The sequence below is a fragment of the Terrapene carolina genome, unplaced genomic scaffold (genome assembly GCF_002925995.2).
Source record: "Terrapene carolina triunguis isolate 2854851 unplaced genomic scaffold, T_m_triunguis-2.0 Scaffold69, whole genome shotgun sequence".
NCBI lineage: Eukaryota > Metazoa > Chordata > Testudines > Emydidae > Terrapene > Terrapene triunguis.
Genome location: NW_020664420.1, coordinates 49576978 through 49602138, shown reverse-complemented (window position 1 = coordinate 49602138; position 25161 = coordinate 49576978). Strand labels below are relative to the sequence as shown.

The 25161-nt window shown below is 40.0% G+C and overlaps 1 protein-coding gene across 1 annotated transcript in view; it reads right to left on the bottom strand.

The window, feature by feature from the left end:
- Positions 1–25161, bottom strand: part of ADGRV1 (adhesion G protein-coupled receptor V1) — a 416737-nt gene that overhangs the window by 44170 nt on the left and 347406 nt on the right. Inside the window, exons 90-91 of the mRNA XM_026649237.2 lie at positions 22405–22562; positions 7752–7873 (exon numbers count right to left, since the gene is read on the bottom strand). Coding sequence (XP_026505022.1) covers positions 7752–7873; positions 22405–22562 — 280 coding nt within the window. The remainder of the gene's footprint in view (positions 1–7751; positions 7874–22404; positions 22563–25161) is intronic.

Here is a 25161-nt window from a genome sequence, read left to right as displayed (position 1 = left end):
CACCTGTTAATGCAGGCAGGTGGCATTTTTCTGATAGTACTACCTGAAATTTTAGGCCATATACTTTTCCTTGGTATTCTGCTTGTAACTTACATTGTCTTAGTGGTACAATGACCTCTGTTTTCAGGTATATTTCAAGTGACTACATGAACCCAGTGACACCGTATAATTTTAGTTTGACTTTGCTTGGTTGGAACTTCACTTACTTCTCTTGCATAATGCTGAGGAAATCTTTGTAGCCTAGCAGTCACTGATACCCTCCTGTCTATTTGGCATTTGACTTCCTGTTTGCTTGTGTGCTGCTGCCTTGTCTTTGTATCTGGTGCTAGACTAGTCTGAGCTTTAAAAAAAACATTTATTTTGGGGGTTAGGAGAGGCATTAAGTCACCTATTGAAAAATCTCATTTTCTAATCATTGCTTGCTTCCTCAATATGGTGCTTTTTCCCCCCTTTGCTTTTCTTGTCTGCAAGCTTTGGAATAATGATTTCTCTTGGTACTATTATTGCATATGACTGCATACACAGGGCATTTTCCATTATCATGTTTTTCTCCACAGTATTCAGAGGTCTTCCTTTGTGTTTTGTTTGTCTCTTCCACTTCATGCATTTGCCTTTGCAAAATTTTGGTATATTTTTTTCTTATATTTTCATATTTTCCTTGTGCTGCTTAGTGAATTATTTTTTGTGTATGCTCTACTTATGCTCTGCATTTGGACATGAGCTTGCTCACTGGCTTTGCACATGTGTTTAGCTCTTGGTAGAGCTAGGAGTGGGTGCTCTGAGCATTCTCATTCGAGTTCTTGCATCTTTGTCCCTATTACTAATCTAACATAAATTATTTCATCTTTTATTATTTGATAATCGCATGATTCAGCCATTTTGCACAATTTGGCAATAAACTGATTTCTCCAGGTTTTTCACTACACTTGTTGAAAAGACACCTTTTGCATATGCCTTTTTTTTCTGGGTGGAAAGCTTGAACACTGAACTGGCAGAGCCACTTAATCTGCAGTCTGTCTTCAGAGAAAACACCCATCATGGCTTAATATGTTCAAGTTGCCACACGACATTAGCTACAATGCTCACAAAAACAATGGGATAGTTCCCCAATCTTGACTTGATTTACCATACACAGACCCAATCCATTGACTATAGTAGGAGTGGTATTGGGCCCAAAATGTTACAAGTAGACTGGTCTGGAATTTTCTGATGAAATGTATTTTCACTGAAACCTAAACTGTTTGCAGGAAAGGGTCAGTTTTGACAAATCCAACTCACACTACTGATTCATGTTGGTAACAAAAACCTAAATTAAAGAAAAGGCAACAGGATTCCTGAAAAATAAAAACCAGCTACAATAAATATTTGTTATGGTTAAGGACAGTTTCATTTAAGGAGACCCTTTATAAATAGTCCTGCTTCTTTCTTGCTCTGCAATCACTCAAGATATTGAAGGGTCCCTACCTTACAAGCACACTGGGTGAGCAAGAAGCAACATTTTGTTTATTTTGTTTGTTACAGTGAGATCTATCACTCTGAGGAAGCTAAAATTTACTGGCACTGGAGTGAATATTTATATCCATCCTAAAGTAGGATTAACCAGCTGTACCAGAAATATTAGCCAGGTGGCAACCTTAATTGAGCCCCATCTTTTAAGATCGGTTGCAGGATGCAGCCTGCCTGCTAGGTCCTACGCACCACCTCTGTGAAACTCACTCTCATGACTCATACAAAGCACTCTGTGGCATACCAAGGCCAGAATATACCTGAGCTCATGAGGTATGTCTACACTGCAATTAAAAACCTGTGGCTGGCCTATCAGCTGACTCGGGCTAAGAGGCTGTTTAATTGCAGTGTAGATGTTGCGGCTCTGGCTGCAGCCTGAGCTCTGGGACCCTCCCACCTTGCAAGGTCCTAGAGCCCAAATGTCTACACTGCAATTAAACAGCCCTTTAGCCGAAGCCTGAGTCAGCCGGCATGGGCCAGCCCTGGGTTTTTAACTGCAGTGTAGACATACCCCTGGAGTCCACCAGAGCCATCTGAATCCCCTAGCAGATTTTAAATGTGGCATGAGTGACAAAGGGTTTTCAAAGACTAGCTGGAAGGAAGGTGCCAATGGCAAATTCATGGAGAAAGGAGGAAGTCAGGGCCTGAGAAGTTGCACAGATAAAACAATGCACCTATTGGGAAGACATGAGGAGTTAGCCTCTAAATACATTAAGGACCTGATCCAAAGCCCATTGTAATAAATAAAAAGATTTCTACTGACTTCACTGAGCTTTGGATCAGACCCTATAACAGCACATACAAAAATTAAAAGCAACTAATTATTTATTCAAACAATCCCATTAATCATTTGAAAAATACAAGGATCATTTATATTACTATAACTGTGCAAGACAGCCTGTGTGATCCCAATTCTTTCATTCAGTGACAAGCAATTTAAATACCAGCTTAATTTCCCCTTCCTGACCCTGATGAGCATATTGTGAATATTCTTCTTAGCCAATCAAATGCATAAAGAAAAGGCAAGTGTTCATTGCTGTGTTTTGCAACCAAAGAGAACAAGCAGCCAAGGCCTTTCACATGAGAATACAGGGATGTTTCTGTGTCACAGATGCCGCTCTAGTAACAATCAAGAACATACAGCCACGGAACTCAAAACATCAGATATTGTAAATATGCTCTTATCCATTCCTCTTTAGCTTTTCATTTTTTTGGTTTCCCCCATTACATAAGCATGCAGGATGAGTAAAAGGATTAAATAAACCTTTTACAATTTTATTCTGGCCTTCATGCACAGAACTAATGTAGCTATATTAACTTTCTGGGTTGTTGTTTATTCACTGACCATGTAAATCAGCAATTGTCCCCACAAACAAGACTTTGCATGTTGATTCCAGCCATTACAGGGAAAGGAGTAGCCTTTCTTTCCACTGTACATGAATAGTTCATACTGTATACTCATCTCCAATGGAATCATGACATTTCATATTACTGTCAGTTGCTGCAAAGGGAGAGCAAAGAAAGTGCATGGAAACAATTTGTCCTGTATAGCTGGTTATTTGTACCAAGTGTATTTCCCAAGAGCTGTTTATCATCAGAACAAATCAGCCAAGTTGGATAATATACAATACCTTACCAAACACCTACACTGAGCCCTTTTTGGAAGCCAAACAGGAAGTATTTTACAGAATAACTTATTTGTATGAGTGTTTCTAAATTCGCTGTTATATTCTGTTTTTTTAACACTGTTTTGTTACGCACTCTGTATCTCTTCAACAACACGGAAGAAGGCCCTGTTTCTTCAGAGCCTTTGCATGCTTTTTTTCCTGTTGGGAAAAGGCTCTAAAACAACAGTGAGTTTCTGTTTTAAGCTGAAATTAGGTATAATGTATAATAACAATGTGGCACAAATAAATGATAAAGCAACTTTTTGTTTTAGAAATGCCTAACCTAAGTTTTAGTTGGTCAATTCACAGAGCAGTTGAATACAAAGAATTTATGGGAATGACTTGCTACCTTCCAGTTTTTGCCATTTCAAGTTCCTCTTGGATTTGTTCTGAAATAATGTGGTCCACTAAGTGCCATTTCATTTTTTTGACTCCTTGCTCTGAAATGGTGGGGCTGAGATAAAAGTTTAAAAAAATGCGGGTGAACCGTGGGCTCAGGGAGGCTAGCACCCGGCCCGCCCCAGAGGCCACCCCCCCCGACCTCCAGGCCCCCACTGCTCCCCCCGAGTTCTGGAGCGCCGGTCCACTGGCCAGGCTGCGCAACCCCCCCATGTCCCAGAGTGCTGGATGGACAGCACGCCCCACGCCCCCAGCCTTGGAACGCCGGGAGGGTAGCGCAGCCCGCCCCCCCCCCACCCCGGAGCACTGGGCAGCATGAGCACCGGCTCCAACCGCCCACAGTCCCTGGCTGCAGACCAGCCCCCATTATCCCTAGCCCCAGCCCCAGCCCAGGGCCCTGGCCATGGGGGATGAGCCGCAGTCTGCGCCGGCAGGAAGCAGGAGGGGTCTGGGGGTGGAGCGTGGGCAGGGCCACACAGGGCTGTTTGGGGAGGCTTAGACTCCCCCAGCCTTTGATACCTGCTGCCCATGACTCTTCATATCATGCATAAGCTCCGTGTTGTGGAATCTGCAGGCCAGAGGGAACTTTCTGACCGCCTCCATCTGGAGGCTAGGCCTCCCAGTTCATAATTAGTGAGATGTGTCAATGTTTTATAAAACAGTAGCTGTTTACAAGAAAGGCTTGAATTATTGTGAATAATATTTGTTATGAATTTAGCCTTTTTTTCTTATTCACAAATAGTTTGTGAATAGACTCTCTTTTATTAACCTGTTCATCATTCACAATTATTTGATAGCAGCATACACACACAAATTTCAGCCTATGGGTTGTTTACAAACTGTTCTTTTTGGCCATTCACTGTTCATTATTCATGCTCTGTGACTGGTCACCTAAGTCACATGACATTCTCCTTCCTGAATAGATCACTGAAACTTTTTAAATAGGAGACTAGGAAAATAAATAGGAGAATAAAATAGAAAACAATGCATCATGATTACAAATCAAAAACATTTAAAACAAACCTCCATTAAATAAAAATAATAAACCTATTAATGAGCTTTTATAGTTCTAACTCCTCCCCCAATGCGGCCAGCATTAGAAAATGTTTCTTCTGGTTTTGCTTTTAATATTTGATAGCTTTATATTTTAAAAGCCCTGTCTAAAGACTAACAGCAAAAAGTGTCAGATTCTGTTTTATTATATGTTTAAAATCTCCATCAAAGCATAAAACATGCTTTTAAAAACATGACATATGAAATTATTAAGCTCTTCAAGAGGCTCAAAGGAAATTTTTTATTTACTGTGCAGCTCCTCCAAGGCTACATGTTTTTATTTACTTTATCAAGCCAGAAAAACATTGTTTATTTACATTTGAAATTTTAGAGTTACTTTCAATCTAGAGAAAAAATGGATTTTACACTTGAGTTAGAGAGCTCCTCCAGGTCTAGAATCAAGGAAAACATAAAAATAATAAAAATTTGTAGAGCACTATCTTTCCTGCATAGTTTTTTGTGTGCTATAGGAGGTTGATATTTCTATACTTTAAACAGAAATGTGGTGGAGCATGTATCTACTGTCTAGCTATTGTAGTGCAGTCTGCAGGCTACAAGCAGCCCACAGTGGTTCTCCTGTAACCGCCGTTCAAACTTTCGGGCCAAATGTGAATCCCCTCCATTAGTGCATGAGATATAATTACCACAGTTCTGCAGCAAACAAGGGGGCAAGTTGTTGGACCAGAAGTCTCTTGGATAATAGTAGGGACATTATCATGTGGTGGTTTTTTTTTCTCCTGGTTCCTGTACTTTTGTTCCTCCCAGAGCATCCCAACTGATTAATGGGGGATGTTTTGGTAAGAATCCAGTTGCGGGAGTGAGAGTTCTTTGATTGTACTCTGTGTTTCATAGAAGACAGTAACATTTAGAGGAGGAATTTGGAAAAACAGGGAATTGGGAGATTCAGGGGAAAGGTTTATCTGACTGTTACCTTCTAGGCATGTGTTGCTCTGTTGTTTTGACATCCAAATGTTGGTGAGGGAGCAGGTGGTATGGTTTAAGCACCATGTCAGGGAGTGAAAGTTCCCTCTCCACACTAGTATCTGTGGATGTTTGGTGTAGTGATTGGTTGTGATGGGAGAGGGTAGTTTAGTCAACTGTTTTGTGCAGATCAGCATTTAGAAGGGGTGAGGGAAGTTTGGCATCTCTAGGGGTCAGATCTAAAGTTGCAGTATATGATTGGTGGTGTATGGGAATTGTAATGGTAAGGCATGTGCCTATGGGTGAAGGAATAGAGAGTATGTACTATTAAGTAGCTTAACTTCTCTTCTTGTTTTTGTGGGTTTGCATGAAGTACGGTGTGTGTATATGTGTAGCAATGACGACAGGACTGCCAAGTTAAAAATCTCAGCCACAGCCAAAATTCAAAGATTTTAGAATTTATGAACAGAAAGCAAACAGAAAAGACAGAGAAAATTCAAAGGGAATAAAAACTAACGTTTTCTGAAATTTCACATTGTTTGACCATCTACTGTGAGAAAACACAGTGATTTACGCCCAATTTTAAGGTCTTTTTAGAACACAATCCTAACTATGGAGTCACTAGCGGGTGCTTCTGTAGTGTTGTTTACTATTTAAACAATTCTTGAGTCTTTAATGGCTTATTTCAATGGCTTAGTCATGCTTTTGTATCACCTTTTCCACATGGTTTCAAGGTCTTATTGCAGCTACAATGTAACAAGTCCCGTAAGGATCTTGTAGGCTTCATGTGGGTAGATTTCTGGTATTGCTTGTATGCTTTTCAATATTTTGTGTCATGTATTGTAGTTTTTATATGAGTGAGTGTCTTGATCTTTGAAAAATTAATGACAAAAATATATTTCCTCTCCTTTAAAAGTTACCAAAAAAACTCTTCAATAACATATTTTAGGTTACGTAAAGCAGATTAATTTAGAGTATTTTCTGGCAGTCATATAGAAGCACCAATGTTTTGAACATGAATGACCTTTTCTCAAAGATGCTTACAGAGTAATCATGTCCACCTTTGTGAAATATCCACATGCAATGAAGTGAATGTGTTTCACCAGCCATACATGGACACTTCTATGCTGATGCAAGTGAAACTTACTGGCACGACATCATTCTTTGGGATCTCTATAATGAGTTTAGTGTCTTGCTTAAGGAAAGGTCCATTTTTGAAAAAAACATGGTATTTTGGGGGGAAATTCTCAAAAGAATCAGTTTGTGAAATCAGACTATTTTCAGGAATTCACATACTATGAAGTTCAAAGATTTTGAATCTATATTCATAATGTGACAGATGTTTATCATATTGCTTAGCACACTACTAGAAAGCTCTCAGACACTACAGTGATGAGTACAGTATAACAACCTATACAGAATAGAATAGAATTCTTCTTTATTTCTCAACATTTTGCTGTTTTTAAGAATTACAGGCATTTTCTCAATCTTGAGTCTCAATTCTGCAACACTTACTCACATGAGTAACACTGAGTTCAATGGAACTATTGATAGGTGTGAAGGGTACACATGTGCATAAGTGTTTGTAGGATCAAGACCACTGGTAGCATTAACAGTGTAGCACTATGTATCAAGATGAGAGTACTAGTATATCTCATATCTTTTTTTGTGTGTGGTTTTTGTAACTCAAACACAACTTCTAGTCTATATTGATCTTTCCGCTGAAAAGATCTTATTTTATCTGTGTACACATAGCATGGGACAGGTTTCAATTTAAATATGAGTGTTTTGTTGCATATCATTTTAAACCTTTTCTATTTGATACTTACCATAGTTTTAAATGAAATTCTTCCCATTTTATTTTTGCAATTGCCTACATTACTTTGTTAGACTTATTGCCACAGGATTATATTGTGTACAGAACAGGTGCTGTTTTCTCACCAGTGTATTGATTATGAGATGAATTTCTGTGTAATTATTATTGTTGCTGTTGTTTTGGAATAACATACCTATTATTTGAATATGCATCTAATATACTAATTCTAAAAATAACCACATTTCTAGTGACCATTGCATAGTGGTAACCTACTGAACCTTCTATTGCTTCTGGTTTCTACACAACTTTTACAACTTGACATGTCAGATGTTATGCACAATTGAGGCTTTCCCATTCTCCGTAATTGGACAGCAAGGAAAAGCTCTTACCTGCAGGCTGTTGAAGATAACAAAGAAGACTAACATCCAGAGGTGCCTGTAAGCCATGTGAAGTCCTCCCCAAAGCCATGTAATGGAAATCAGGGCAAACAGATATAAGACCAGTGGGATCTCTGGAAACCATAAACATAGTCTTTCAGTTGTTATGCCTTGTAAAAAATACTTTCAGCATTACCCATATATAAAGAAGCTTTAGTTTTCAGATGTCTCTCACTACCCTTTGTGCACCTGAATATCTTGCTTTAAAGGACTAACATTGGAGTTCATGCTCCAGTGATGACCAGGCGCATTTCTGAGGTTGCCCACTCTTTGTATTGTGGTGGGGGCAGCGGGGGATGGTAGGGGTATAGATATGTCCTGTCCCTCACTTAGAGCACCACCTGCTGGCTGATTTACCAAACAGATTTGAAAGCTGTTTGTGAAGATGCACAACTGGTGGGGACGAGGTTCAGTGGGAGACAATCCAATTAAATGAGATAAATAAGGACTCTTGCTTTATGGGTGGGCAAGTGTACACGTGGCCTTGGTAAATATGTAAACTAAGTGGAGGAGTTCTTGATAAGCCCTGGAAGTTTGGAGGAAAAATAAGGAAGATTTACTTCCTAGAATGGGGGGGGGGGGGAATCCTAAATATAAACAATACTAAAATCCTTTATGACTCTGACATTTTAAACTGAGAATATTGCTTTGTCACTGATTTGTTGTTACTTATGCTGCAAATTAAACAAGAGTATGGGCCTGGTCCTGTAAAGACATGAGCATGTAAGTAACTTTATTTAACTATTCCCATTGTCTTCAAAGGTAGTATTTGCATGTTGAGTTTACTCACATGCAAAAGTGCTTGCAGAATCTCGCCTTAAGCACAAAACCCAGACGATATAAAGAGATCTGTTTTCAAAAACTTAAACTATACACATCTTTCTGGATTGCCTAATATCCAGATATATTTTATACATGTTTGTCTTCCTAGATTGCCTTATATCCAGATGTATTTCATATCTCTTATTGTATTTGTAGTCCACAGGATCTAAGTAATGTTGAGGAAATAATATGGCAATACAGTACAAAGTTCACAAAAAGGGGAAGCAGAATACAGCATAAATAAATAAAATTATTTTCTTAAAGTCAAGTGACTCTGGATTGGCTTCTACTGTTGACAGTTCTCATGACAGATTTCAAAGTCCTTATTTGCCCAGTTTTGTAAATTTCACTTTGCAGAGGTGTTCTGCAAAGCATTGCCCCTTCTCCCTGTAATTAATGCTATGTCAGCAAATTTGACAGACAAGAGAGGGGGATTAAACAAGGTAAATGAGACTACACAGGAGCATGTACAGCCTTTCTTGCCTATGTTTCCTATTGTGTTGCAAGAAAAAAGTCACATGAACATAGCCATGGCATTGGTTGTCTGACTATCTTCCAGCAAGGCAAGGAATAATTACTTCAGGGACTTCATTATTATTTTGGCAATTACTTTTGTTAAATGAATGTTTAAACTTTCACTGTGGGGGGAACTACTTAGAAAAAAGCACAGCGTGAGCAGGTACTGTACTTTGCAGGTTTCCCCACATAAGACCTGATCCTGCTCTATGAGAACTTTGATATTGATTTCAACATGGACAAGACATTGTTTGACATTCATGATACCTCAGTCATGACTTTCAAAGCACCTGCTGTACCTTTCCTGACCAGATTATGTCATGGTTTTGTGCTGCAGAGGAAAATCTACACTGTGTATGACAAATGGAAACCTAGGACTCCTGAGGTGAAAAGCTAAAGCATTAAAATAAAGGAATACGTAGCCCTCCAGAACAGTTAACAGGATACATTCCTTATTAGTGGAAGATACCACAACAAAGCCACTTCAGCCAATAGAGTCCTACGGCCTGAGCACTGAGCTGGGAGCCAGAAAACTCAATTCTAATCCTGGTCCAGGTATTGACTTTCTCCTCTATGGCCAAGGACAAGACATCAATCATCTCTTACTCTGTTTGACCATCTGCAAAATGAAGCTAATAATGTCTATTTCTCTCAGAGCGGTATTGTGAGGATAAGATAGGTCCCTGTGCTCCCCACTGCTGGATGGAGAGGAACACAATACTGCTAACTGAAGAAGGGAAATGTGACTATGCAACACATTGCTCTCATCGCAGCTCTTCCATACCAAGGACCTGATCCAAAGCCCACTGAGGTAAATGGAAAGATTCCCATTATCTTCAATGGGCTTTGGAGCAGGACTTAGCACAGTACATTTTGTTTAAGAGAAACCAGCATGCAAGGTTGTCCTGAGATGCTTTAGGTTTGGTCATGATTTTTTCCACTGATGCTTCAGGGTCTTATGATCAGCTGGCTGCAGGCCCTACCCAGTTTTACTCCCACAGAACCAACCCCAGAGAGGAAAGCATGCAGCAAATTTGCACAGAAAATGAACCTGCAAATGTTTTAGGGTACTATCAGACATGGAAAGAAGAAGTTACTCACCTTGTGCAGTAACTATGGTTCTTCGAGATATGTCTCTCTGTGGGTGCTCCACAACTCCCCTTCCTCCCCTCTACTTCAGAGTTCTCATCATAAACTCTGCGGTAGAAAGGGAACTCCTGGCAGAGCACACGTGGGGTGCAACATATGTCTGGGTCAAATGGACACTGCTAACAAAATTCTCCGATCAACAGCACAGGGATGCAGACACACTTACAGGGGAGCACCCACAGAGAAGGAACTACAGTGGAGCACCCATAGGACACTACAGTGGAGCACCTACAGTGGAGCACCCATAGAGACACTACTCGAAGAAGAATGGGAATATCCATGCCATCACAGTGTCTGTAATTTTTACTCCTATTGACTTCATAATGCATTCAAGTGTTTTAAGATGTAGAACACTTTAAAGCACTAAGTATTATGCAGTGCTCTATTTCTTCTTTTCACACTATGTTGTATGCATCACTGAACCAGATCTGACAAACACTGATTAGTATTTGCTTTTCATATTTTTTATAAGATAAAATTGGCAGTTCTATTTGCTAATATCTGAGAGTACATAAACAACTAATTCTTTTGTGAGAATTACCACATTTTTATTTTTAAACAAAGTAAGGAATTGCGCTATTATCTAACTTAACACTTTTCTATAAATATGGAAATTCAGCAGTTACCAGTACAACTATTCATTTATCTGTGTTCAAATGTTAATGAATAGAAATGCCATTTCTTGTCTAAATCTCACAATCAATCATTTACAGTATCTTTGTATTCCTTTAATTAACTTAGCTCATGGTACCACGTAAAATGGAATTAATGCAATGTAATGAAGACAAAGAGCAGTAATGTACACACATTCTGAAACCCATAGTTGGGCCTAAGAAGTTAGCAGTGCAAAAAAAATTCAAAGTAAGTTCAAACAACTTCTTTCTTATAGTAGCTTTTTATTTTCTTTTGCAATGTAACTTTACCACTGGAAAACTCAAGTGCTGATGGAACAAAATGAATCTGCAGAGCATGCCAAAAGCAAAAGCCAGATTTTTGCATGTGCAATATTAGCTTTAAGTAATTTTAGCCAAAAAAAATAAATAAATCTGAAATCCATAATGACTTAACACATCTTAAGAGTAAAAGACGAAGAAAATGGATTGATAAGCTATCTCAATCTAAACTACTTTTGAAGTATGGGGAGCCTGATTCTAATGTCACTTTCCCACCAGCACATATCAAGAACAACACTGAACTCAACTGAATTAAACCAATGTAAGACCAGTCCAAGTAAAATCAGACTCAAGCCCAGTAAATCTAACAAGATCTCATAGATATCATCTGAGATGGTGAACTATAACTCTATAATAAATATAATCACAAGCTTTGGGATCTGTACGTGTCAATTTAAAAAAGATACAAAGGGTGTCTCTTGCTTGCTGTGTGCCCAATGTTGTTATAAGAACAGCCTCGGCTTTATTATGCAGCCGTATTGTCAATAAGGAGATCATAGCCGAGTAATAGAATGCTGAAGCTCAGCCAGTATTTATAGTTCAAAAGCTGTCTGAGCTCACCTCATTGACATTTCGTTCTGACAACTGGGTATATTTTGATCAAACAATGCCTCAAAAACTAGTACAAATAAACCTGCTAAGCAACTGTAAAATACCTGGTTTTAAATAGTTTGGAAAAATAGGTACAGGGTAAGAAAAGAGAGTATCAATAAATAGGTCTGAATTCAACAGAGCTTGGAGTTGAAGAGACTCTAAATGTCTGTGGTTTCTTTATGGAAAAAAATGGTGCTTTCAGACAAATATGTTTTCTCTTACGGTCGTTTAAGTCTAAAACCAAACCAGGATCAAATAAAGAGCAACCACCCACCTACATATTCCCTCAATAAACCACAAGTAATACAGAATAGAAAGCTGTGGTGGAACAGTAAAGTCAGCGGCAGTACAGTGTGGGTGGGACATGTTGCAACACAGCTTTGATGTGCGTTATATACTGTAACTGGAACTATATTTGGTCCCTACCCATGGCAAAACTACATATCACCCATTGTTTAGCATTTTAGTAGATGGAGGGTTTAATTTAAGTTACTGTCAGTCCATCCATGTCCTGAAAATATATATTACCACCCTGATTGGGCACACCTGTTTCTGTGAGATCCATTTCTTTTCCATAGTTACAGGTCTTTTGCTCATTGTCTTAATTATGGAATTCCCTACTCTCAAATCATTATTGTCCCAACCTTTGGATTAAATTTTTGTCCAGTTTTTACATATACAACTGGGTATGACTTAGGGAAAGAGTCACATCATGCCCAATGTGGTTGAATGGCTTTAACTGTGAGATTCAGACCAGATCATGACACTCCTGCATTTTGAAAAGCTCTCTGATTCCCAAAAGAAATGCTGAACTTTGCAGCATTGAGGCATAACCATTACCTAATGAGTCACCAGACCTCTCAACTGTATTGTGTTACATGGTACTTCATGTTTTAGTGCCACTTCTCACCAGGGCTGGCTCTACCATTTTTACCGCCCAAAGCAAAAAAAAAAAAAAAAAAAGCCGTCCGGACTGTGCTGCCCCAAGAATGGATGGAATGCCACCCCTTAGCATGTGCCGCCCCAGGCACGTGCTTCCTCCGCTGGTGACTGGAGCCGACCCTGCTTCTCACTCCCTGAGGTGGGGTACTGCATCTGCGATGTTCTGGGCAACAGATAGAGCAGTGCCTGTCAGGAAGGTAGAATGGAGGAAGGAGGGAGAGTGCCTGCATGTGGCAGACTCCTTGCATGTGTGTAGTGACACCTCACCATACACGGGCACTGACAGGCACAGGGAGGAGTTGTGAGTGCCTGCTGCCAACACCACCACTTTCTTCCTGGCAAAGCCAGGAGCCGCTGCCTCTGTACATTCCAAAGCAATTGAAAGGTCTGTAAATGAGAGGGCAAAAACAGTGAGAAAGCAAAGATGAGAGCAAATATGGGGAGAAGAGGAAAAGTAAACAACAGAAGAAAACTGAGGAGGGAACAAAGGGAGCAAACAAAGGGTGAGCAAAGTAGGAGGAGCAAACCGGTGTTCCCCATTTTGGTCCTTGTCATAAGTTTTGATGACTCGTGTCACATGTTGGCAAGTCTGAGTTAAAGTGAATCCGTAATTCCCAATTCACTTTAACATCGTGCAGTTTTGTCTACACATTTAATCTGTGTTAGCCTTGTAAGCAATATATTTATTACAATATGATGTTTGACATTGCCAGTCATAACCGACTTTGTAAGGGAGAACAGAAGTACTGGGTACTTGTTTGCACAATTTGAATCTACAACACATGAAATACTGTGAGGAGTGTACATTAATTAATCCCATCTTCAAAAATGCCATTTACATGAATGCCCCACACTTTGCAGTTGTTAAAACTAGTGAATATGAAGGTAAGCAATGAACATTAAAGAGAAGCACGTTCCCAGACTAAGAGTTTAGGGAACCAGGAGCTCTTCTCTAACAATGAATTCATAATAACAATAATTAACATAGCCAGGACCGGCTCCAGGCACCAGCCGAGCAAGCTGGTGCTTGGGGCTGCAGATTGAACGAGGTGGCATTCCGCCCAATCCTAGGGCGGCACGGCCGCTTTTTTTTGTTTGTTTGTTCTGCTCCGGCCGCCCTGTAGGGGGCGGCGGCGCGGACGGGAGCACCCTGCAGCAAGCCCGGCAGGGCAGTCCTCGTCCTTCCCTCCCCGCCAACCACGGCGGGAGGGGTCGCGTGGCAGCTGTAGCCCTGGCTGCCCCCTTCTCTCTCTCCCCCACCCGCTCCCTCCCCCTTCCCCCCGCTAGCCGGTCCCCCTGCACCCGTGCTCCGGCCCCCGCCCCCCGGTTCTTTTTTTTTTTTTTGTGCTTTGCTGTTCTGGCCCCCCCGTTTTTTTTTTTGCTTGGGGCAGCCAAAAAGCCAGAGCCGGCCCTGAACATAGCCTGAAGTCCATTTGTAGGGTAAGATTCAAGTTATGGGAACAGAAGATTATAAAAATGTGTCAGAGTATCATCATAAGAAGTAATCTATGTGAATAGATTATTAGAAAAACATCCCACTGCTTCACAGAACGCCAACAGAGCAACCTCTGTCTAGAAGTAGTGTGATCAGCCATTCACATTATCATGAGCAGTCAGCCAGAAGAGTTTTGAATAAGTTGCAACTTCAGGCAAAGCAGCAGGAAAACCAATAAAAGTATAAAATTACCATAATGCAGATGAAAAGTGGCAAAAGACACAAACAGGAAACAATTGCCTTATTGGGCTGGTGATTTTTAGGAGATTATGCTGTAATAGTAAAACTGAATAATAAAAGTGTTGTTACAGCCTTAGCTGAGCTCCCCCTTTGCAGACAGTCACCAGGCTTCTGGACCCAAAGCCTTGGATCCCATGTGATCTTAAGCTTACTGAGTCTGAGCAGCATCCAGACACTGACTCTATAGCCAGCCTTTCAGGCACACTCCTGGGATACAGACTCTAATGCTGGTACCCCTTTCTGGAATGTGGGGCCCTGCAGCTCAGCTGCCTTAGGCCCCCAAGACAAGTATGGATCTCTTAAGTCTCCCCAGTAACTTTTGTATGCCCTCTCCATAGCTCCAACCTCATGGGCACTCTGGATTCAAATTTCACCCTTTGGGGACTTCGTGACAGTTACAGCAAGTAATCCAGAGACTTTGCAAAGACACCTTTAAACCAATCCCACATTACTGAAAGACAATGAACAAGAGAGATACAAATCTATGGAAAGATAAGCACTTGTCTCATTTTCCACATCTCTCCTCAGAGTTTTTTGTGCCTTAGAGTCTTCCAGGGAGTCCAGGATTCTTCTGCGCCCTCACTCCTCTTTCTGGTTTTGGTCTGTCCCCACATGCAAGGATTCCCCCTGACACCTCCCAGGTGTGTCATCCCAAGATGGAGGCTATAGTGCCAAAGTGAAGGCATAGTACAGTTTAACAATTAATATGCCCATTCAGCAAATAGAAGACATATAGAAACATATACTAATCTGTCTCAAGGGTATCAAGGGAAAGCCCTGCTGATAAATTCAGCTCTTAAATAAGAAAAAACAATATATAAAATACAATGAATTTGGTAAACATAGTACCCTTGATTTTGAAACTGCTGGTTGCTAGAATGTTAATGGCCAATTTTCCTTTTCTTCTGTTTGTAAACACAATATATTATATTTAGAAGTTCCTTTGTTGTTTGTGCAACAAAAATAGCCTAACTGTATCTGATAACTGTTTCCTGAATTTATTATTTAAATCTGACTCATCACAAAGAAGAACTGTCAAAAGGATCAAGACCCTTTGGGACACTTACACCAAGGTTGAGCCAGAATAGAAGGAAAAATGTGAATTAAATTAAGAATTAATAAACTGCAAATGGTGTATGTGCCTTTTTATGCAGAATATGCTTTTTTTTTTTTTGCTTGTAGAACATAAGGAATATTCTGTTATGAAAAACAAATAAAAAAGAACTAGGTGCACACTCACAAGCACTCCTAAATGTTTGTATTTTTGCTATTATGTTGCCTATTTTTCCTGTGCCTGGAGTGTTTACAGTTTTTATAAACATGGAAAAGTCAATAAAAAGAATGATTAAAAATATTGCTTGTTGTGCTTTCCCCCCTTTAGGTTGTTGAACTGGCAGTGAGATTCTAATTTCTCTTAATTGTTCTTGGCTGGAGTTGAAGACCCACTGCAGAATCTGGATTAAATTTTCAGATACTCTATTCCTAGCTGGTCTGGGGGGATGGTGGTATTCATGCACTGTGAATTTCATTGTCTAACTGGAGACCTAAGTTCAGTAAAAACTGCAAAGACTCTTGCTTAGCAAGCCATGAAGAGCTGTATGTTTAAAGTGAATATATAGAGCTGGGTGAATACTGAAAAACATTTTCTGATAGTAGAAATTCAAATGAATGAGCTTCAACTGTGCTCATACCATCTTTGTGTTCACTTTCCACAAATATTCTTGAAAACAAGTTTGTTGGCAGGAATTGTCACAGAAAAACAAGGAAATAAAGGTATTGGGGAATATTTGTGGAAAGAGAATGTTAAATTTGTAATCATGTCCAGTTTCAGTTTCCCTATAGCTAGTATATCCTAATTATGGACTCAGTTCTGTTCCCATGCCATCTGACTTCAATGTCAGCAGGATCACACTCTCTAAACCTCAATATTAATTCTCCTGAGGGGTGTTTACCACTGTACACTTTCCATTTGGTTCCTGTCGGAGATGATTACTGAGATGCTCTGTATATATAAAAATTCTCATACTCAACAGAACATGTTTGCAGTAGGGCTGGGCAAACTGGTTTGAAAATAATCTGAATCAGTCCAAACTTTAAGTCTCCTTTCTAGGCAAACCAAATTTACATCTTCGAAAAGTTCTGATTTGCTTAGATAAAAATACATTCTTGTAAACTAGTCTTTTCCTTCATAGCATTCTCCTTTTCATGACTAGGTCAGACACTCATTCTTCCCCAAAATAATAAAAATTTGACTCTTCTGTGCCCCTCTGTCTCCTTGACCTGATGCCAGCTACCTCCAATGCAATGTGATACAACATATGGCAATGTAGATGCTATCACGCAGCGATGAAGCTTAGTGTTCATGTCTTCAGTTGGAAAGTAGAGGAGGACAATCAATTCCAGTCCTCCTTTGCCCCCTAGAAAAAGCATAAGGTGGGAAGAGAGCAATGATCTCTACATGTTGCTTTGTGCCTTTGAAAAAAGAAATGCCCCCAAAATCAGTGAAATAGGAGTGTGAAACCATGTCTTGCCTTGCTTTGGTGACCTGTGATGCTGGCACAAGGATGTAGGAGAATTCAAACATGCCCAAAGATTGCAGAATTTATTTATACAGTCTACAGTAAAAATAGACATTGAAGAAAAGTAAATGGAAAGATAAAAGCCTGAATGTTTAATTTGAAAACAATCTGTTTATTTCCTATCACAGTTGAGAAATAGCCTAAAGAACTATTCCTATTTCTAACTGCCCGAGGAATTCATTCATGTGAAAATATGTCATCCCTGAAGCTGGCTTAGGGTGAAATTTTCCTCTGAGATCTCATATGATAATATCTAATGTTGCTATTCTGTGCTCACTACCCAGAACACGTGGGAACCCCTTTCGGCATTGATAATAATCTATCCACACCGATAGGGAAGTACAATACTTCCATTCATATCCGAGGGGAGAATTTTGCCCTTTCAGGGAGACATGGGCTGATTTGCTGTGAAAGAGGAAGTTGTACAAGTTAAAGCTGCTTTAAAAGTTATGCTTCCAAATCTCTGGGAAAAGATACTTTTTTGGACTCACATTTCAAGCTTAGGTTAGCCACCTAGAGCTCTGATTATTTTGAAAGTTTCCAGAGCTGTAAATGGTATTTTGGGACAAATTGTGCCGTTCTGACTTCATTCAACAAAACTCCTATTGAAGTTGATGAAAGTTCTGTTCAAGAAAAGACCATAGAATCCAGCACTTTAGGAGATAAACCCACTGTCGTTTAAAGAATAAAGTAGAATTTGTCTGAGCTTTTCCCATAAACTACACTAAGATCCAAAAAGAGTAGATGAGGCAAAAGTTAGACAAGAAGTGCTCTCAAAACAAATAAATAAATCAGCAAATTGTGTGAAAAATATTTAGCCTGTGGATTGTTTGTGAAACGATTTCTGTGAATATTCGTTTCTCACTATTCACATTGGTAATTGGTCTATACTGCATGTTATTTTTACAACTTTCTAACTGGATGATTCCCAAACAGCTTTCAAGATGACCACATAAACACTTCTGCGAGTGTATATTTGTATGAATATTTGTGTGCAAATGCATATATAAATGAGAATTTGTATGCTTTCTGCAAACATTCTTTGCTCACTGGAATCAACATGAAAAACAGAGTTCACAAATACCAGCAAACTGAATCATCAGGTTTTATATCCTAGTATATTTGCAAATACTTTTCTTCTATATTTGCACAGTTCCGTCCTTTAAACATGATCATGATGTCACTCGGACCACTTTATACCCTCTTCATAGAGAGGACTACCTAGAGACATCAGACAGTTCTCTTCATAGAATCATAGAATATCAGAGTTGGAAGGGACCTTAGGAGGTTATCTAGTCCAACCCCCTGCTCAAAGCAGGACCAATCCCCAACTAAATCATCCCAGTCAGGGCTTTGTCAAGCCTGACCTTAAAAACCTCTAAGGAAGGAGATTCCACCACCTCCCTAAGTAACTCATTCCAGTGCTTCACCACCCTCCTAGTTAAAAAGTTTTTCCTAATATCCAACCTGAACCTCCCCCACTGCAACTTGAGACCATTACTCGTCGTTCTGTCATCTGCTACCACTGAGAACAGTCTAGATCCATCCTCTTTGGAACCGCCTTCAGGTAGTTGAAAGCAGCTATCAAATCCCCCCTCATTCTTCTCTTCTGCAGACTAAATAAGCCCAGTTCCCTTAGCCTCTCCTCATAAGTCATGTGCCCCAGCCCCCTAATCATTTTTGTTGCCCTAAGCTGAACTTTTTCCAATTTTTCCACATCTTCCTTGTAGTGTGGGGCCCAAAACTGGACATAGTACTCCAGATGAGGCCTCACCTATGCCGAATAGAGGGGAATGATCACGTCCCTCGATCTGCTGGCAATGCTCCTACTTATATAGCCCAAAATGCCGTTAACCTTCTTGGCAACAATGGCACACTGTTGACTCATATCCAGCTTCTCGGCCACTGTAACCCCTAAGTCCTTTACTGCAGAACTGCTGCCTAGCCACTCGGTCCCTGGTCTGTAGCAGTGCATGGGATTCTTCCATCCTAAGTGCAGGACTCTGCACTTGTCCTTGTTGGACCTCATCAGATTTCTTTTGGCCCAATTCTCTAATTTGTCTAGGTCCCTCTGTATCCTATCCCTACCCTCCAGCGTATCTACCACTCCTCCCAGTTTAGTGTCATCTGCAAACTTGCTGAGGGTGCAATCCAAGCCATCCTCCAGATCATTAATGAAGATATTGAACAAAACCAGCCCCAGGACCGACCCCTTGGGGCACTCCACTTGATACCGGCTGCCACCTAGACATGGAGCCATTGATCACTACCCATTGAGCCTGATGATCTAGCCAGCTTTCTATCCACCTTATAGTCCAAATAAGGAATTCCTTAATTCAATTTTTGATTATGCAAATATAAAATAAAATACAGTGGAAAACCATACTTTAAATAAAAGTATAGTAAGCCTTAAAACACAGTGTATATTCCCATGAGAAGGTTCAGTGATCTAGCCACTTCTCATGTGACAGTAAAGAAATATTTGACAAGACAGTCAAAAAGACTATTATTTATTATGTATATGGTGCTGTTCAGTGCATTTCACAGGCAAGTGAGATGACAGGCCCCCTATCTCGAGAAACTTACATTCTGAATATACTAATAATTAGATATTACCCTTGTAAAAGCTAAAAATACTGCCAACCATACCAGAAAGCAACTTGCGTGTAATATTTTCCTTGGGGAATGGATCTGCTTGCAGAAGTCCTAAGATAATTAAAGTCCAATTTCCCTTGATGATATATGACTACTGGAATGTTCACCCCTCTTCTCCTGATAAAAAAGCTCTTATTGACATTTCATTTAGCCTGTGCTTTCTTCACAACTTCATTTTCTCCAGACACCTCACAATGCCCTTTCCACTCTGCTTTTGTACTAGCTTACAACAAAGCCCTGACAACCCATACTAAGGCCTGGTCTACACTAACCCCCCAAGTCGAAGTAAGGTACGCAACTTCAGCTACGTGAATAACGTAGCTGAAGTCGACATACCTTACTTCGAACTTACCGCGGTTCAGACGCGGTCCACACGCGGCAGGCAGGCTCCCCCGTCGACTCCGCGGTACTCCTCTCGTTGAGCTGGAGTACCGCAGTCGACGGCGAGCACTTCCTGGTTCGATTTATCGCGTCCAGACCAGACGCGATAAATCGAACCAGGAAGTTCGATTTCCAGCCGCCGAACTAGCGGCTAAGTATAGACCAGCCCTAAGTTAACTAAGCCTTTGTTCATATCTACTAGTTCATGCCTTTGATTCACCCAGGCATGGTTACTGTTAATATTTTCTGCATCCTCCTTGTTGACTTTATGTATGTTATTGCCTACGTATTGTCTTTCCTTAATGACACCTAGACATTGGATAGGACTGAATCCATTAGTTCTATGCAAACAGGACTGAAAGTTATCTAGTAGTTAAGTAGGCCAGTGAATTTTACATATTTGCATTGATCTGGTTTTCCCATCTTACATGAATGAACCAAATGTTTTACACCTCATTTCAAAATGCAACAGATTAGTAATTCTAATATTACAAATACAAAATTAAAATTCACAAGAACAGATAGAAAAAGATTAATGATCAGACTTTCATCTCAAAGCAGCAGAGCTGAATCCAGGCTGGACCTAAATGTCATTACACCTGACAGTTCAGTGAGTGGCCTGTGTGAAAACTGGGGATCTCAGCCCACTTCCTAGAGAATTAGTGTCCACATCACAAAATCTATCATTACTGAGACTGGCAAAAGGATGCTAGTTGAAAGATTAATGATGAAGTGGATTTAGAGGGTGAACTTCCCGTTCTGACCTACACTGAGATACATTAGCTGGTCAGAGTAGGGAAGCATGCATTGCTTGTGAATGTGTTGTACTTTGCTTTCTAATTAGACAAAAGACGTAAGCCTCCAGGGCTTTCATGTACAGGAGATTCACCAAACATCTTCATACACAACCCATTAAAGAGTAAGATGGTGGATCAAAATATCTTTGAAATATGAAAAAGGATTCCTTGTAACTGAACTTACAGTATTATTCACCACTGAATAAAGGAATCATTCTTTGTCACACAGTGTGCTGTGCGACTTTTAGGTAGGCTGCAGGCATTGCCTTTTCTATCTCTGAAGGGTAAGTAGAGAACAAAGTGCAAACAAGCCATATAATGCTAAGTACATATGAAACAAACTGTTATGTTTTGTCATTTGAAACTTATACAAACACATATTCCTGTTAGCTAATCTGGTACTTTATCAGTGAAGGACAAATTCAACTTTGAGGAAATTACCAGACTCCATATACTTGATATTTTATTTTTGCACTGCAGAAGATATATTTCTAAAAGCTGGATGCCGTGACATTCCGGCACATATACAATACATATAATATTTGTCTAATTAGTAAATAGTTATTTAGTCAGTTAAGGTTTTAAAACTATATCACTGCAACTTTTAGTACTGGAATCTAACAAAGGTATCTTTTATATATTTGTATAATGTCATATCCTGGACTTGTGAAATGAATTTGGTAGTGATTCACTTCCTCTCTTTTATTCAACTTATTTTTTCTGTAGATAGATGAAACTCGCTTTACATATAAAAACTGATTCAAGAACCATCTGAGAGTTTATAAAACCGAATAGCCAAATTCAGCCTTGGCCTATGGAATTGCACCTCTTTACACCATAGCTAAATTTGATCCAGACACTATGAAAAGAAAACAGTTCTTTTTACAAGTCATTCACACAGTGCCCTGTTATTAAAGTATTGGCCTAAATTGCTGAAGAGCACATTAGAACTTGGTTTAGTGAACACTATTTTATTAATAATCATTCTAACAGGAAAGACCAATCAACACCCATCCCTGCTGTGCCTGAGACAGATTTTTTTTTTTTTTAACTAGCATGTTTCTCATGTACAGAACTTTTATTCATTTACTTGGGACTAGTACCCTAAAATTTCAAAACAAAAGGAGTAACTCTAAACCATAAATAAACATGATCAACTCCTTATTCCTGAAGTATGATGTTCACTTTTAGTGCAGACACCCCACACAATATCCTATATTTTGCTCAAGACCATATTAAAAGTTTAAGTAGTGCAGTGGCCTTTGTCTCCAATTCAGCAAGATACAAAGCATTTGCATAACTTTAATCATGGAAATACAGTCCACTGACTTCAAAGGGACTACTAATGTGCCTAAACTTATGCACATGCATAAGGACTTAACTGAATCGGGATTTCTATGCAGGTACTCTGCACTAGATTGAATTCCACTTTAAGTTAGAATGGTTTTATTTGCCTTCATGGAATCCTCCCATGTGTCCTACCTGCAGCATTGGTTCTTCCTCTGAAAATATCATCATATGCTTTCCACTGGGGAGTCACCTGGTAGGCATGGATGAATACCACAAATACCACCACCAGGCACATTAATGGTACAAGAGCAGCAGTGAAGAGGGCAGCATAGACATTTGGAATAAAGCATCTGGGAAAAAACAAAAAACAAAAAAGCATCCGCCATTTATTACATTACAAACAACTTGGACAGTTACATAAATGAACTTTCTAATACAAATACAGTAGAACCTCAGAGTTAAGAACACCTCAGGAATGGAGGTTGTTCATAACTCTGAAATGTTCATAATTCTGAACAAAACGTTACTATGCAGAAAAAAATGCTGCTTTTAACCATCTTAATTCAAATGAAACAAGCACAGAGTTTCCTTACCTTGTCAAATCTTTTTTTTTTTTAAACTTTCGCTTTATTTTTTTTTGTAGTTTACACTTAACAAGTACTGTATTGTATTTGTTTGTTTGTTTGGCTGTTGTTTTTTTCTCTCTTGCTGCCTGATTGTGTACTTCTCGTTACAAATGAGGTGTGTAGTTGACCGGTCAGTTCTTAATTCCAGTATTCCTAACTCCGAGGTTCTATTGTACTTTTGATTGATGATGTGTTTTACAAACCACAAATGCTTTCATTATCTACCTAAAGTAATATCACTTGACAGCACTGTTTTCAAATGGTTCTTAACTGCTTAACACACCTTAACCAAAATAATACATTGGCACATTAGTAATATCACATTCTTTTTTTTTTTTTTTAGCCTAACTAGACGCTGGGAAAAATTGAACCCCTGCACTGTAACAAATTATAATTTTTCCTAAACAACCATGCATGCAATATTTAACATGATCTTCTCTTAGTTATATGAGTTTAAAAGTACACTATGACATTTTTCATACTTGGCCCAACAAATGAAATTTTGAGAAACATGATTTTGAAATAAAACAGCTAGGCTTCAATGCAAGACAATCATTTTCCTTTGACTTATTGGAAATTACATGTCATTTGTATGCGAAATCAAATGTGCTCTCTCACTTCCATTTTTTTTTCTTTCTGCCACTCTTCACTCTTTCCATGTATTTGAGTTATGACTCTTTAAATTGTACAAGACGTTCAAATGTGTTATCATGGAAAAAACAGTTAAGCCACGGATGCAGGACTGTGATTTAAAGTACTAACAGAATACCATATAAACACCCTATAGGTCATAGGGCTAGATTGTGCTTGATCCCCACTGACCTGCGCTGGGGATGACTGTGAAGTTGCACTGCCCCAGGGAGAATTCTGGGAGTGACTGTGCCTTCAGAGTGAGTGTGGAATTGGTACACCCTTTCAGAGGGTGCAGCATACTCACCCCTACCCTGCTGCTTGTCAAGCAGGTCTGCTAAACAAGGGCTTGCTGAGATGAACAGTTAATGCGCAGGATAGGTCAATGTGCATTTTAATTCACGTGGATGCAGATTCACTGTTTACACCCAGCATGCTGTGCACTAACTGTTCATCCAGACAAGCCCTAAAGGGAGTCTACACTGGTGTAATTGGTGGAGGGGCTGGAAGAAAGTGTAAATTTCACCCACCCAGACTCTCTGTAAATTTAGCCCAACAAATTCTGCAGCGCCCTCTAACACCTGAGGCACCATGCTGGGACACCACCCTGGTTCAATACTCACTCAGTGCCGAATGACCACCACCACTTTCTGCAGCAACAAAACTGCTAAATTCCTCTCAGCCAAGTACTGGCTCAGCCACACATCTCATTGCTCATACCATCTGATAGGATCATTGCACAAAACAGGATGGTATCAGCCCAATGTTATCTTTATATTGTACCTGAACATTTCTTTTAGAATAAGGGTGTTTATTTTATAGACAATTATCTCACAGTAACTCCTCACTTAAAGTTGTCCTGGTTAACACTGTTTTGTTACTAGGTTGCTGATCTATTAGAGAACATACTTGTTTAAAGTCACGCAATGTTCCGTTATTAGGTTGTTTGGCTCGCCCCACTCCGGCCGCCAGTGCTCCTGCCGGGGAGCAGGGTTGGAGCGTGGTGGCTTGCCCCACTCCGCCCGCCTGGCATTCTATCTGAGGAGTGGGCAAGCTCCCGACCCCGCTCCCCAACAGGAACACCGGGTGGGCGGAGCGGGCCAAGCCCCGACTCCACTATGTCCCCGCCTCAACCAAACTTCACAATCATCACTGATGAGTACAGTATTAAACTGTTTGTTTAAAATTATTTAAAACTTATGCTGTAAATGTATATAATGTCTTTTGTCTGGCGAAAAACATTTCCCTGGAACCTAACTCCCCCTATTTACATTAATTCTTATAGGGAAATTGGATTCACTTAACATCATTTCACTTAAAGTAGCATTTTTCAGGAACATAACTACAACGTTAAGCGAGGAGTTACTGTATTACCTGATCTGCTTAATCCTTCTAATTTTATATAATAGGTGGTCCCTTCTGATCTTGGAATCTGTCATCTGTGAGTCCCTCTGTTCATCTCCTTCCTTCTTGGACTATGGGGAGAACAGGATGGCCTGCGTTCCCTTCAACATGCTCATAACACTTGCCCATCTGCCAGGGCTGGCTCCAGGCACCAGCCTGGCTAGCAGGTGGTTGGGGTGGCCACTCCGGAGAGGGGCGGCAGGTCCAGCGATTCGGCGGCAATTCGGTGGACGGTCCCTCACTCCCGCTGGGAGCGAAGGACCTTCTGCCGAATTGCCGCCGCAGATCG